Source organism: Balaenoptera ricei, chromosome 3, assembly GCF_028023285.1.
Source record: "Balaenoptera ricei isolate mBalRic1 chromosome 3, mBalRic1.hap2, whole genome shotgun sequence".
In the NCBI taxonomy this organism is placed as follows: domain Eukaryota; kingdom Metazoa; phylum Chordata; class Mammalia; order Artiodactyla; family Balaenopteridae; genus Balaenoptera; species Balaenoptera ricei.
The window spans coordinates 102567354-102581727 of NC_082641.1; the positions used below are offsets into that span (position 1 = coordinate 102567354).

Below are 14374 nucleotides of genomic sequence, written 5' to 3' on the forward strand. Positions count from 1 at the left end.
CCACCCAATCTATGGTATTTTGTTATGCCAGCCTGAGCTAAGACAGTATGCTTCGCTGCAACAAAAATACTAGTCTCTTGCTAAACAAAAGTCTTCCTGTACACTCCCCTCAAAAAGACAGTAATTTGTTCTAATACTGCTTCCTAATGATTACTTTTCTAGCATGACATACTTGAAATTGTAACTAAGATGAACATGACACTATAGAGAAGCCCATTGTTGCAGAGTAGTTAAAAATACAACCTCTAGAATCAGATATGAACTCTGGCTCCCTGATTTACTAGCTGTGTGACCTTGGAAAGGGTACTTAAATCTCTTTAATCCTCGGTTTCTTCATCTCGAAATGGGGATAATATCTTCCTCAAAAAGTTGCTTCGAGGATTAAAAAAAGTGGAGATAGGCATATAAGGCATTTAAAATAGCTGCTGACACACAGGGCAATAATTAAGAGCTATATTCTGTATTACTTACATTAATAATATAACAATATTTGAAATTTCTTATACTTTATATAATTAAAAATTCAGTGTAATCAATTACCTTGAAATAGCAATAATCCTAAAATAGACACACAGGAATAAAATTTAAAGTACTAATGCTATGAGTGGAAACAAAAAAGCTAAATACGGCTACATTCATGGCAAAAAAAATGTTAAGAGTAATGGTCTTTGGCAAAGATTTTCTATCGTATAACTCAGCTACATTTTATATACGATGTACCTTATTCTTGAAAGACCTGATGTTGTACTTTCCCTAGACCAATGACTAAATAAAAAGTTGTCCTATTTGAACTTTTCTATGGAAAAAAAGTAATTTTTAGTTATTATACCTGTTCAGTTCATTTCTTATATCCAACAATTCTTGTCTCTCGGTGTTTACTGTATCTTTTTCCTCAGCAGCCAAGTAACGTAGTCTCATCTGTTCCAACTCTTCTTGCTGTTTTTTAAGACGAGCCATTTGACTTTCTTGCTCCCGCTTGAAAGAAACAAGCCAGATCTCTAATGTTAGGAATAAATATATTTATATGACTTTGACTTATGATTATAATCCTCCTTGACAGCACCCATGATAGAGCCACACACCACAGATTCTTTCTATTATCTAGAAAGCCCAGGTTCTCTTTACAAACTCTTCTGTGATTTCCCTTCTTGTTATAAGCCATAACCACTCATGGCCCAATCAGTGATTGAGGTTAGCTAAATATCGTAAGATCTAATAGTAGTTAGAGGGAAGAAAGAGTCTGCTGTCAACACAATGAGTTGCCCCAGGACCAATGATAAGAGTAGTATTTAAGAAATGGTTAATTATACAAAATTATCTAAGAAATTACAATTATAGAAAGGAATGGTAAATTATACAAATTTAATTACACAAAATACAAATTATACAAAGAGGTAACAAGAAAGATTCAGTAACTGTCCCTGTACTAGTAACTCCACTCCTACCTCAAGAAATAATATGCCTTTCTACTCTTTTCTCCAGGCTCACATAGAAATCTATGCACATGATAAAATTTCTTTTATATAAATGTGTGACATTCCACACAATGGATATTCCATGATTTAGTCAACCACTCTCTCAATAACAGACATTTTGGAATGCTGCAGTAAGACACCCTGTCATCTAACATAGTTAGCTCATGAATCTTTCTTATATATTTCCTTAGGGACCACAAGTGCTTTTCTTTTTTTAGGACAGACCCACTAAATGGGAAAGCTTGGATCAATAGGTAACATCATCTTTTTTAAAAAAGAAGCATTTACTGAATAATAACAAAACTACCGAATCATAATGGTGCACTCTGGTCAAATTTTACAAAGTGAACTACTCACATAACCACCATCCAGAACAAGAAACAGGAGATTATCATAACCCCAGAAGCCCCTCTGTGTTCCCGCCCAAGTCACTGACCACTCATCCTTCACCAAAGATAGGACTAATTTCTAACACCATGAATAAGTTTTCACTGCTTTGAACTTTGTGTACGTGGAACTGTACCGTGTAAGTTTATGTCTGGCTTCTTTCGCTAAACGTTTTTTCAGATCCGTTCGTATTATGTGTAGTTGATGATTCACAGTACTACATAGCATTCTATTGGATGAATATACAGTCCTTTCATTCCACTGCCGAGGGACATTTGCGTTAGTTTCCAGTTTTGTATTATAAAGCTGATGTGAACATTATTGTACATTCATGGACTTTTGTATGCACTTCTACTGAGTATATACCTGTGATTCAAACTGCTGGGTCATTGGGTATAAGAATTTCAATATTAGTAAATATGGTCTGTTTTTAAAGTAGTAGTACTAATTTACACTCCCATGTAAGCATTCCAGTGCTCTATACTCTTGCCAAAACTGCGTAATGTCAGTTTTTTCTTTTTTCTTTTTTTTCATTTAAACCATTCTGATAAACTTATGTAGTGGTATCTCATGATTTTATTTTGCATTTTTTCAAATACTAATGAGGTTGAACATGTTTTAATATTTTTAATGGCATTCTTATTCTGTAAAGTTCCTGTTCAACCATTTGGCCCTTTGCTCTACTTAGCAGTCCATCCTTCCTTATTGATACGTGTGTGGTTCTTTACATATACTGGATAAATCCTTTGTCAATTATTTAAATTGTAAATATTTTCCACTAGTCTTTGTCTTGCCTTTTACTTTAATGGTGTTTTTTACTTAATTCTAATATGGTCCAAATTTATCTGTCTGTCTTTTTGTCTGCCTCAGTTTTTTGTTTTTTGTTTTTAATTTTTATTTATTTGGTTGCATGGGGTCTTGGTTGTGGCATGCATGTGGGATCTAGTTCCCTGACCAGGGATTGAACCCGGGCCCCCTGCATTGGTAGCCTGGGGTCTTATCCACTGTGCCACCAGGGAAGTCCCTGCGTGCCTGTTTTGAAGACACTACTTTACATCACCCTCTTGAAGCTTCATTTATCAAAAATTCATATGCAATTGGTTTTGTGTACGGTGAGATCAAGTTTCTTCTTCTCCGCATACAGAGCTCCAACTGACTTAGCAACATTTACGGGAAAATAACTTTTTCCCCCACTGCTTGGCAGTGTCACCTGTTATACATCACCTCTGTCCTTTCATGTATGAGTTGTTTCTGGATTCTCTATCCTTGCATTAAACTTCACTGTCTTAATTACTGTAACTTTTGTAACAATAACTGGATATTTGATAGTATGTCTTCTGTCTTCAAAATTCTTTTAGTTATTCTTGACGTCTGTATTTTCATATAAATATCAGTTTCTAGGGTTGAAAAAAAAAGGCCTGCTGGAACTGCTTATGATTATGCTGAATCTACAAATCAATTTGCCAAAACCATTATCTTTACAATATTAATTCTTCAAACAGTGAACATAGTTTACCTCTCCAATTATTCAGGTCTTCTTTAATTTTGTTTAACAATATTTTATACTTTTCTATATACTGAGTAGCATCTTTCTTTGAATGTGCGCCTAGGAGTTTCAAGTTTTTAAATGCTACTGCAAATGGCAGAGTTTTAAAATTTCTGTTCTCTGTCTCTGGTATAGAGAATTAAAATTGATATTTACATACTCATTTTGTTTCCAGCAAACTTGCTAAACTCACTTATTAATTCTAATAGGTCATCTGTAGATACTTTCTGGTTTTCTATGTACATAACAACTGTCATCTGCAAATGACAACAGTTTTATTTTTTCCTTTCCAGATGATAGACCCTTTCTCTCTCGGCCTGTTACACTGGATAGAACCTCTAGTACAATATTAAAAAATGATAATAGAGGGCATTTTTCTCTCATTCCTGATCTCAGAGGAAAACCTTTAAGAAATATTTTTTGGTAGGTTTTATTAGATTAAGAAATTTCCCCTACATTCTTAGTTTGCTAAGAATTGTTACTGGGAATGGGTACTGACTTTTTCTGCATTTTTGATAGGAGCATTTGATTTCTTCTCCTTTATTTTTTTTTCTTTTATAAATTTATTTATTTTTGGCTGCGTTGGGTCTTTGTTGTTGGGTCTTTGTTGCTGCGTGAGGGCTTTCTCTAGTTGTGGTGAGTGGGCTTCTCATTGCAGTAGCTTCTCCGAGTTTCGTAGCTCGGGCTCTAGGCGCACGGGCTTCAGTAGTTGCGGCACATGGGCTCAGTAGTTGTGGCACACGGGCTTAGTTGCTCCACGGCATGTGGGATCATCCCGGACCACAGCTCGAACCCGTGTTCCCTGCATTGGCAGGTGGATTCTTAACCACTGCGCCACCAGGGAAGTCCTCCTTTATTTTTTAAGGGGGTAAATAGTCAACTTCCCCTTTGTTTAATAAATAAACTTAGTTGTGATGCTTACAAGTTTTATATCTATGTTCATGAGATTGGCCAATTAATTTTCTTATAATGTCCTTGTCAGATTTTAGGATCAAGATAACGCTGGTCTCATTTTTTTAAAAAGTGAGAGGTGTTCTCTCTTCCTAGTTTCTGAAACAGTTTGTGTAAGATTAGTGTTAGTTCTTTCTAAAATGTTTACTAAAATTGAAACGTGAAGCCATTTAGGTCTGGAGCCTTCTTTTGGTGAAGGTTTTTCATTACATATTAAATTTCTCTAATAGCTATATGACTACTTCTATTATCTGTTTCTTTTTGTATTGGTTTTGTGAGTTCTGTGCCTCATATTCACATAAAAATTTCATACCATTCTCTTATCTCCTTAAATGTCTGTGGATCTGTAGCCCTGTCCCATTTTTTTTAAACCTTGATATTGGGAGTTACTGCCTATTGTTTTGGTCCTTGAACACTCTGCCAACTTTGTTGATTTTGCTGTACATTTTCCCCATAATTCATCAATTTTTACTCATTTTGATTATTTCCTTCCTCCTAATTTCCTATTTGCTTATTGACTGTTTGAAAGGGATATTTAGAGAACAGATTTCATGCTTTTCTTATTGATATTTTTCAAGTGAACCTGAGGCTATAAATCTCCTTAAGCACAATTTTCATTAAAGCTCATGTCTTGATATGTTTTATTTTAATTATTTAGTTCAAAACATTTTCTAATTTCATTTGTGGTCTCCAATTTAGCCATGGGTTATAAGAAGTATACTATTTCAATCATGGGGGATACTTATTATCTTTTTATTACTAATTTCTAGCTTAATCTCATTGTGCTCAGAGAACATATTCTGAATTACAGTTCTCTGAAATTTGTTTAGAATTGCTGTTCGATTCAGCATATGAGCAATTTAGCTAAATGTTCCAGTGCACTAGAAAATGATGTGTATCCTGGGACTTTTTTGATGAAGTATTCTACATATAACAATGGTTAGGTCATCTAAATCTTCTAAATCTTATTATCCATTGTTGGTTTGCTCTATCAGTTCCCAGGAGAGTTATGGTAAAATCTACATTATGCATTTGTCCATTTCTCCTTTTAGTTCTATTAATTTTTGCTTTATATAAATTTGTGGCTGTTACCAGGAACACTCAATGTAGAATTGTTGTCAACTTCTAGGTGACTGACCCTTTTCTGATTATGAAAACTCTCTTAATCTACAGTAATGCCTCTTGCCCTAGAGTCTAAGCTCTGTGGGTTAATATTAATGTAACGTACAATTTCCCCTTTTTAAATTTAACCATTTTGTACTCTTATAGTTAAAGCGTCCTTATATTTAAGTCACATACTGTTGTTTTTTTAATTCAGTTTTTAGTTGAATATGTCTTTAATAATGGTATTCAGTCCATTTATATTTAAAGAAATGGGTGATATATATGGGTTTAAATCTTTACATATTACTCTTTTCTACTTCTTCCATCTATTTTATGTTCTGCTTCTCTCCTTTTGTCCTTTTTTAGATTAATATTTTATGTCATTCTATTTTTCCCTTCTATCAGCTTATTTTTACTCTTCTTTTACATAGAAATTAAGACCTTTACAACTTCACAGACAATGCAACATACTTTAAACATTTTAACTCTATTTATCCCTTCATATCTTTCGTACTGTTATTTGCCATGAATTTTAATTCTCTATATACTTTAAACCCAACAAATACTGTGATTATTATTTTCTCCCAATTTTTGTTAGTCTGAAAGTCTTACGTCGCTTTCAATAATGAAGTACATTTTCACTGGATACTGAATTTAGGTGGGCCATTACTTCCTTTGAGTACTTTAAGGATGTTATTCCACTGTTTTATGAATTCCTTTACTACTGTTGAAAGTTCATCTGTCAATCTCATTGTTGCTCCTGTGAAGGAAACGTTTCCCTCTTCATCCATGGCTTTAAATATTTTCTTTGCTTTGGGGCTATTTTTTTTTAATTTTTATTGGAGTATAGTTGATTTACAATGTTGTGTTAGTTTCTGCTCTACAGCAAAGTGAATCAGTTATACATATACATATATCCACTCTTTTTTAGATTCTTCTCCTATATAGGTCATTACAGAGTATTGAGTAGACTTCCCTGTGCTATACAGTAGGTTCTTATTTGTTAACTATTTTATATATAGTAGTGTGTATATTGTCAATCCCAAACTTCTAACTTACCCCTCCTTCCCCCTTTCCCCCTGGTAACCATAAGTTTGTTTTCTATATCTGCGATTCTATTTGTTTTGTAAATAAGTTCATTTGTACCATTTTCTTAGATTCCACATAGAAGTGATATCATATGATCTTTTTCTTTCTCTGACTTACTTCACTCAGTATGACAATCTCTAGGTCCATTCATGTTGCTGCAAATGGCATTATTTCATTCTTTTTTATGGCTGAGTAATATTCCATTGTACATATGTACCACATCTTCTTTATCCTTTCCTCTGTCAATGGACATTTAGGTTGCTTCCATGTCCTAGCTATTGTAAATAGTGCTGCAATGAACACTTGGTGCATGTATCTTTTCGAATTATGGTTTTCTCCAGATATATGCCCAAGAGTGGGATTGCTGGATCACATGGTAGCTGTTTTTTAAGTAACCTCCATACTGTTTTCCATAGTGGTTGTACCAATTTACATTGCAACCAACAGTGTAGGAGGGTTCCCTTTTCTCTACACCCTCTCCAGCATTTACTGTTTGTAGACCTTTTTATGATGGCCATTCTGACCAGTGTGAGGTGATACCTCATTGTAGTTTTGACTTGCATTTCTCTAATAATAACTAGTGATGTTGAGCCTCTTTTCATGTACTTTTTGGCCATGTGTATGTCTTCCTTGGAGAACTGTCTATTCAGATCTTCTGCCCATTTTTTGACTGGGTTGTTTGTTTTTTTCATATTGAGCTGCATGAGCTGTTTGTATATCTTGGAGATTAATCCCTTGTCAGTAGCTTCGTTTGCAAATATTTTCTCCCATTCTGTGGGTTGTCTTTTCCTTTTACTTATGGTTTCCTTTGCTGTGCAAAAGCTTTTAAGTTTGATTAGGTCCCATTTGTTTATTTTTGTTTTCATTTTCATTACTCTAGGTGGTGGATCCAAAAAGATATTGCTGCAATTTATGTCAGAGAGTTTCTGCCTAAGTTTTCCTCTAAGAGTTTTATAGTGTCCGGTCTTACATTTAGGTGTTTAATCCATTTTGAGTTTATTTTTTGTATGGTGCTAGAGAATGTTCTAATTTCTTTCTTTTACATGCAGCTGCCCAGTTTTCCCAGCACCACTTACTGAAGATGCTGTCTTTTCTCTATTGTATATTCTTGCCTCCTTTGTTATAGATTAGGTGACCATGGGTGCATGGGTTTATCTCTGGACTTTCTATCCTGTTCCACTGATCTATATTTGTTTTTGTGCCAGTACCATACCGTTTTGATGACTGTAGCTTTGTAGTGTAGTCTGAAGTCAGGGAATCTGATTCCCCCAGCTCCGTTTTTCTTTCTCAAGATTGCTTTGGCTATTTGGGGTCTTTTGTGTTTCCACAGAAATTGTAAATTTTTTTGTTCTAATTCAGTGAAAATGCTATTGGTAATTTGATAGGGGTTGCACTGAATCTGTAGATTGCCTTGGGTAGTATAGTCATTTTGACAATACTGATTCTTCCAATCCAAGAACGTGGTATATCTTTCCATCTCTTTGTGTCATCTTTGATTTCTTTCATCTGTATCTTAGTTTTCTGAGTACAGGTCTTTTGCCTCCTTAGGTAGGTTTATTCCTGTGTATTTTATCCTTTTTGATGTGATGGTAAATGGGATTGTTTCCTTAATTTCTCTTCTCATCTTTCATTGTTAGTGTATAGGAATGCCAGAGATTTCTGTGTATTAATTTTGTATCCTGCAACTTTACCAAATTCATTAATGAGCTCTAGTAGTTTGACTATTTTAAATTATTTATAAAAGAGACCCAGTAGAGTTCTCTAGCTCTTCTATTATGTGAAGACAGTGGAAAGATGGCCATTTATGAACTGGGAAGTGGGCCCTCTCCAGACACAGGACTTGACCATGTGTACACTTTAATCTCAGACTTCCAGCCTTCAGAAATAAACAACAGAAATTTGTTTCTCACATAAGCCATCTAGTCTGTGCTATTTGGTTACAGCAGCCCAAACAGACTAAGACAGGGGTCTGTGGTTACACAAAAAGTAGTCAGTCTCATATACCCTATACTGTATGTCACTTATGTTCTTTGTTGTATTTTCCATCCTTTTTTCTGTTCCAGTTTGGATACTTTTTATTGGCTTGTCTTCAGTTCACATATCCTTGGTTCTGCTGTTAATTCATCTACTGAATCTTACAATTCATTTGTGATACTTTTCAGTTCCAGAATGTCTATATGATTGAAAAGGCTCTACTTCTCTAATACATTTCGCCATCATATCACCTATTTTCTAGTAGTTATCTCTAACTTTGTGTCTGGTGATTCCAGAATCTGTTGATTCATTTCTGTTGATCAAAAGACAATAAGACATTCCACATGCAAGTCTAATAAACAAATGAAAAGATGCTCAAAGTCAATAATCAGGGAAATGAAAATTTAAGCCACAGAGTGATATGATTTCAGACCCACCAAACTGGAAAAAGTTAATACATCTGATAACAGCCAAGTGTTAAACATGGTGTTAAGAATAACAATTACACACCATTCTTGGGAACTGCAGATTTGTACAACCACTTTGGAAAGTAATTTCACAACATTTAGTGAAGCAGAAGAAATGAGTGAACACTATGACCAGAAGTTCTACTTTTAGATATAAACACTAGAGAAACTCTTACATGTATAAAATTTTTCACTGTTGTCTTATTATGAGAAACTTAGAATATTCATATGTTTGTTTTATAAAGCAATAAAATAAACTTTAGCTACTGCATCAAAATAGCTAAATTTTGAATCACACAAAGTAGTCACAGAAGAATGATTCAAAGAGAATATTTCCATGTATATAAAGTTTAAAAACATACAAAAGTAAACTGTTGTTTACCGATACTTTCAATACTTTATAAGCTTATAAAGAAAAGCAAAGGAATAATAAGTACCAAATTCAGCTAAGTAGTTACCTGCGGAGAGGATGCAGGTTAGAAAAGGCACAAGGAGCACTGATAATGCTGTTTCTTACACTAGAAGGTGGGGGTTGAAGTGCATAAGAATCTTCTTTTTTCCCCCTCTTTGGAATGTATGATATATTTCATTTAAAGAGTAATTATTAAAAAATAAAGAAAGGAGGGGCTTCCCTGGTGGCGCAGTGGTTGAGAATCTGCCTGCTAATGCAGGGGACATGGGTTCGTGCCCTGGTCTGGGAAGATCCCACATGCCACGGAGCAACTAGGCCCGTGAGCCACAATTACTGAGCCTGCGCGTCTGGAGCCTGTGCTCCGCAACAAGAGAGGCCGCGATGGTGAGAGGCCCGCGCACCGCGATGAAGAGTGGCCCCCGCTTGCCACAACTAGAGAGAAAGCCCTCGCACAGAAATGAAGACCCAACACAGCCAAAAATAAGTAAATAAAAAAATAAAAATTTAAAAAAAAAAGAAAGGAAAAGAAATCCAGACAAGAATACACCAAATTGTTATCTCTGGCTGAGGAGGTGATAAGGTTACCAGTGACTATTATTTTTCTATGCTAGGATGCTGCAAAATTTGGATTTCTTTTACACTAAGCAAATATAATTGCAAACAGGAAAAAGATGGTCAATTATTTAATTTTAGGTTATTTTGTAAAACTGTAACTTTATAAAACTTGAAACATTTTAATTCTGAAACATAAGCCTTTAAATGCCTTGAATTTTTAATCAAGTATACATCATTAATAATAATCACACATGCACACACAAAAATTAGAGGTTAGAGGAAGAAATCCTCTCTGCTGCCAGGTGCTCTGGGTTAAAGGCTCCTCAATCAAGTGAGTATAATCTTTATTTTGCCTTGGCTGCCTATAAATCCAGAGAGGAGATGTAAACATGCATACACTAGACTAAACAGCGGCTAAAACGTGGCCACTACTTACTCTCCCACTCACACATACCATGTAAGTCTGTGGGAAAAAACTTACAGCTAAACTAAGGAACTCAAGTCAAGTTTTCTGAAAATAACCCAGAGCTGACAAGTCAGTAGGAGGGCCTGGATGGTTTCAAGACACAGTTTTTAACCAAGACTTGGACCTCCAACTGTTTTCTTAAACAAAGATTTACATCCCATCCTTGGCTAAATTACTTGTAAATTAATCAAATTAATTACTCTGAGTGGATAAGCAGGAGGCTGGACAAGATAGTGCTGATGTCAGCCAATGAAGTCTGTGTTGTTTTAACTAAATATATCAGCTTAGTTTTAAACAGATCTACTGTGCACAAATATGGTAAGGGATTCACATCCTACCCAAAATCTTAGTTCTGTTTCCTGTCCTGTGAACAAACATACCTAGTTTTAATGTATCAGACATGATAAAAATGTTAAATTTCCCAGAACAACAAATTCATACCTTTTAACAATGATTCATTTATTTTTAAAAAGTAGTGGCTGTTATTCTTCCTCCTTAACTATATTCTAATGTGTCAAGAAATGTTTTAAAATAAATATGGTACTTAGAACACAGTAAAGTAACAATCTTAACTTGGAGATGGGAAAAAAAGAAACTAAATTACCCCTTAAATGTCTAACAACCAGAACTCTTTAAAGTCAGTGTTATACATCATACCAAAGATAGCAAATCCAGACTGTATGGATATCGTTTCCTTGTCTTCTAAGTTAGGACCCATTTTATGTTACACTTATTTATATTTTACAGCTGTCGCCTACCCACTTACCCAAGAACAAAAAAGTTTACAACATGGAAACACCGGCTTTTATGCTTGTGAATCAGAAGAAAAGATTTTTTTCCAAATAATTGGAAGATTATGATTTTTTAAATTCACAAATTGACTATACTGGGTCACCTTTGAGTAATGGAAATCTCTGTTTAAACATTCTTTTGGCAATAGGCACGGAGCATTAGGTCTTATTTCCAAGCTTTACCAGCTGGGTTTTGTCATTAACATTTATTAACAACCTAAGATATGGCTTTCGCCGTCTAATCCATACTACACAAATGTTTTGTATGGCCCTCCAGAGGATTTTGCTGTGACAAATTACTGGCAGAGATTATAGCCCCGTGGCTATTCACCAGAGGCAATGTAAAATTAACATGGTACTAATCCAATTTAAACAAGGAGTTGCACAAACAATCCTCTGAACAAAAGCAGATAGAGGATTCCAATTTTATATTCAAATACAATGTGTTTTTAATAAAAAGCTTTAGAAAAAAAAACTGAAGTAACTTTCACACATATAAATTGTGCCTATTTGATGAAGGTATTAATTTTAATTTTCCAAAAACAGTGGCAGAACACAATTCACTATGGTAATCGCAAGGTCTATTAAATTTCTTCTTAAAGTGTTGCATCTCAAATGTGGTCTGTAGAACATCAGTGATTCCTAGTGACCTTGAAATATGTTTACAGTGTTGTTTCTAAAGCAGAAAGTCTATGGGATAAGGAATAGAAGTGGTCTGCAATGAAGATTACTGCACTCAAAGAATGAGACTATTTTCTTTCATGAAGTAGAAGTCTGGAGTTGAACCAGGAATTTAACACTATGTTTTCTTTTCTTCTTAATTCACTTACAGTAACTTCAAAGAGGCATCTGAACTTCTGCGATATCCTCTGTTATTAGGCACAAATAGTTAAAATTACTTTGCCAATGCTTTTTAGGCAAGAAGGTAGAAAACACTTAGGAATAAAGGGTAAATAGAAAACAATGAATTAAAGGAAAAATCCAGAAGATAGCAGAAGTGTATGAGAAGGCATACGTTAGGAAGGAGGGGTGCTTGGGTGGGAGCCTTTTAAACTGAACCTTTTTTTAAGAGTCTCAGTCCATGAACTGGGGGGTTTTTGTTCAGAAGATTATTTTCTTACATTTGAAAAACCACCTCAAACAGTGAAAACAACGTCGTCTGTCAACATACATATGTGAACATAACTTAAAAATCAATTTACTCAAAGTAATAAATTTTTGCATGGCTATTTCTTAAAAAGAAACATAACAATTATAATGAAATTATGCTCTGATAATTAATCACTCATTTCTCCAGAAGAAATGCCCGATCAACAGTTCACAGGCTTCCATCTTTTCATTACTAATTTTGGTAATGCCTTGTAATTAATTACCATTGCATTAGTCTCTTATCCTTCGTAAGTTGCATAAATTTCTTCAGTGGTAGGCACTGTCTTCCACTTCCTCCCAATCTACTCTCCATTTTAAAACTTGAAATGATTTCATATCTAATACTGATATTTATTATTTTTAAAAAATGTTTATTTTATATTGGAGTATAGTTAATTTACAATGTTGTGTTAGTTTCAGGTGTACAACTAAGTGATTCAGTTATACATATACATATGTCCATTCTTTTTCAAATTCTTTTCCCATTTAGGTTGTTACATAATATTGAGTAGAGTTCCCTGTGCTATACAATCCTGTGCTTATATTCTTGTTGATCATCTATTTTATATATAGTAGTGTGTATAAGTCAATCCCAAACTCCTAATTTATCCCTCCCCCCAACATTTCCCTTTTGGTAATCATAAGTTTGTTTTCTATGTCTGTGCATCTGTTTCTGTTTTGTAAATAAGTTCATTTGTATCCTTTTTTTAAGAGTCCACATATAAGTGATATCATATGGTATTTGTCTCTCTCTGACTTACTTCACATAGTATGATAATCTTTAGGTCCATCCATGTTGCTGCAAATGGCATTATTTCATTCTTTTTTATGGCTGAGTAATATTCCATTGCACATATGTACCACATCTTCTTTATCCTTTCCTCTGTCAATGGACATTTAGGTTGCTTCCATGTCCTGGCTATTGTAAATAGTGCTGCAATGAACACTGGGGTGCATATATCTTTTTGAATTATGGTTTTCTCCAGATATATGCCCAGGAGTGGGACTGCTGGATCATATGGTAGCTCCATTTTTAGTTTCTTAAGGAATCTCCATACTGTTTTCCATAATGGCTGTGCCAATTTACATTCCCACCAACAGTGTAGGGTTCCCATTTCTCCACACCCTCTCCAGCATTTACTATTTGTAGACTTTTTGATGATGGCTGTTCTGACGGGTATGAGGTGATATCTCACTGTAGATTTGATTTGCATTTCTCTAATAACTAGTAATGCTGAGCCTCTTTTCATGTACTTTTTGGCTATCTGTATGTCTTCATTGGAGAACTATTTAGATCTTCTGCCCAGTTTTTGATTGGGTTGTTTGTTTCATATTGAGCTGCATGAGCTGTTTGTAAATTCTGGAGATTAATCCCTTGTCGGTTGCGTTGTTTGCAAATATTTTCTCCCATTCTGTGGGTTGTCTTTTCATTTTGTTTATGGCTTCCTTTGCTGTGCAAAAGCTTTTAAGTTTGATTAGGTCCCATTTGTTTATTTTTGTTTTCATTTTCATTACTCTAGGAGGTGGATCCAAAAAGATAGTGCTGTGATTTATGTCAAAGAGTGTTCTGCCTATGTTTTCCTCTAAGAGTTTTACAGTACCTGGCCTTACATTTAGGTGTTTAATCCATTTTGAGTTTATTTTTGTGTATGGTGTTAGGGAATGTTCTAATTTCATTCTTTTACATGTAGCTGTCCAGTTTTCCCAGCACCACTTATTGAAGAGACTGTCTTTTCTGCACTGTATATTCTTGCCTCCTTTGTCATAGATTAGGTGACCATGGGTGCGTGGGTTTATCTCTGGGCTTTCTATCCTGTTCCTTTGATCTATATTTCTGTCTTTGTGCCAATACCATACTGTGTTGTTTTTTTTTTAATTAATTAATTTATTTTTGGCTGCACTGGGTCTTTGTTGCAGTGTGCGGGCTTTTTATTGCGGTGGCTCCTCTTGTTGCAGAGCATGGGCTCCAGGCGTGCGGGCTCAGCAGTTGTGGCTCACGGGCTCTAGA

General features: G+C 34.9%; 1 protein-coding gene across 5 annotated transcripts in view; it reads right to left on the minus strand.

Moving 5' to 3' along the window:
* CEP120 (centrosomal protein 120) overlaps nt 1–14374 on the minus strand; it is a 77902-nt gene that overhangs the window by 4867 nt on the left and 58661 nt on the right. For all 5 annotated transcript variants that reach the window (XM_059916956.1, XM_059916957.1, XM_059916954.1 and 2 more), the window contains one exon: nt 830–975. In XM_059916956.1, the coding sequence (XP_059772939.1) occupies nt 830–975 (146 nt within the window). The remainder of the gene's footprint in view (nt 1–829; nt 976–14374) is intronic.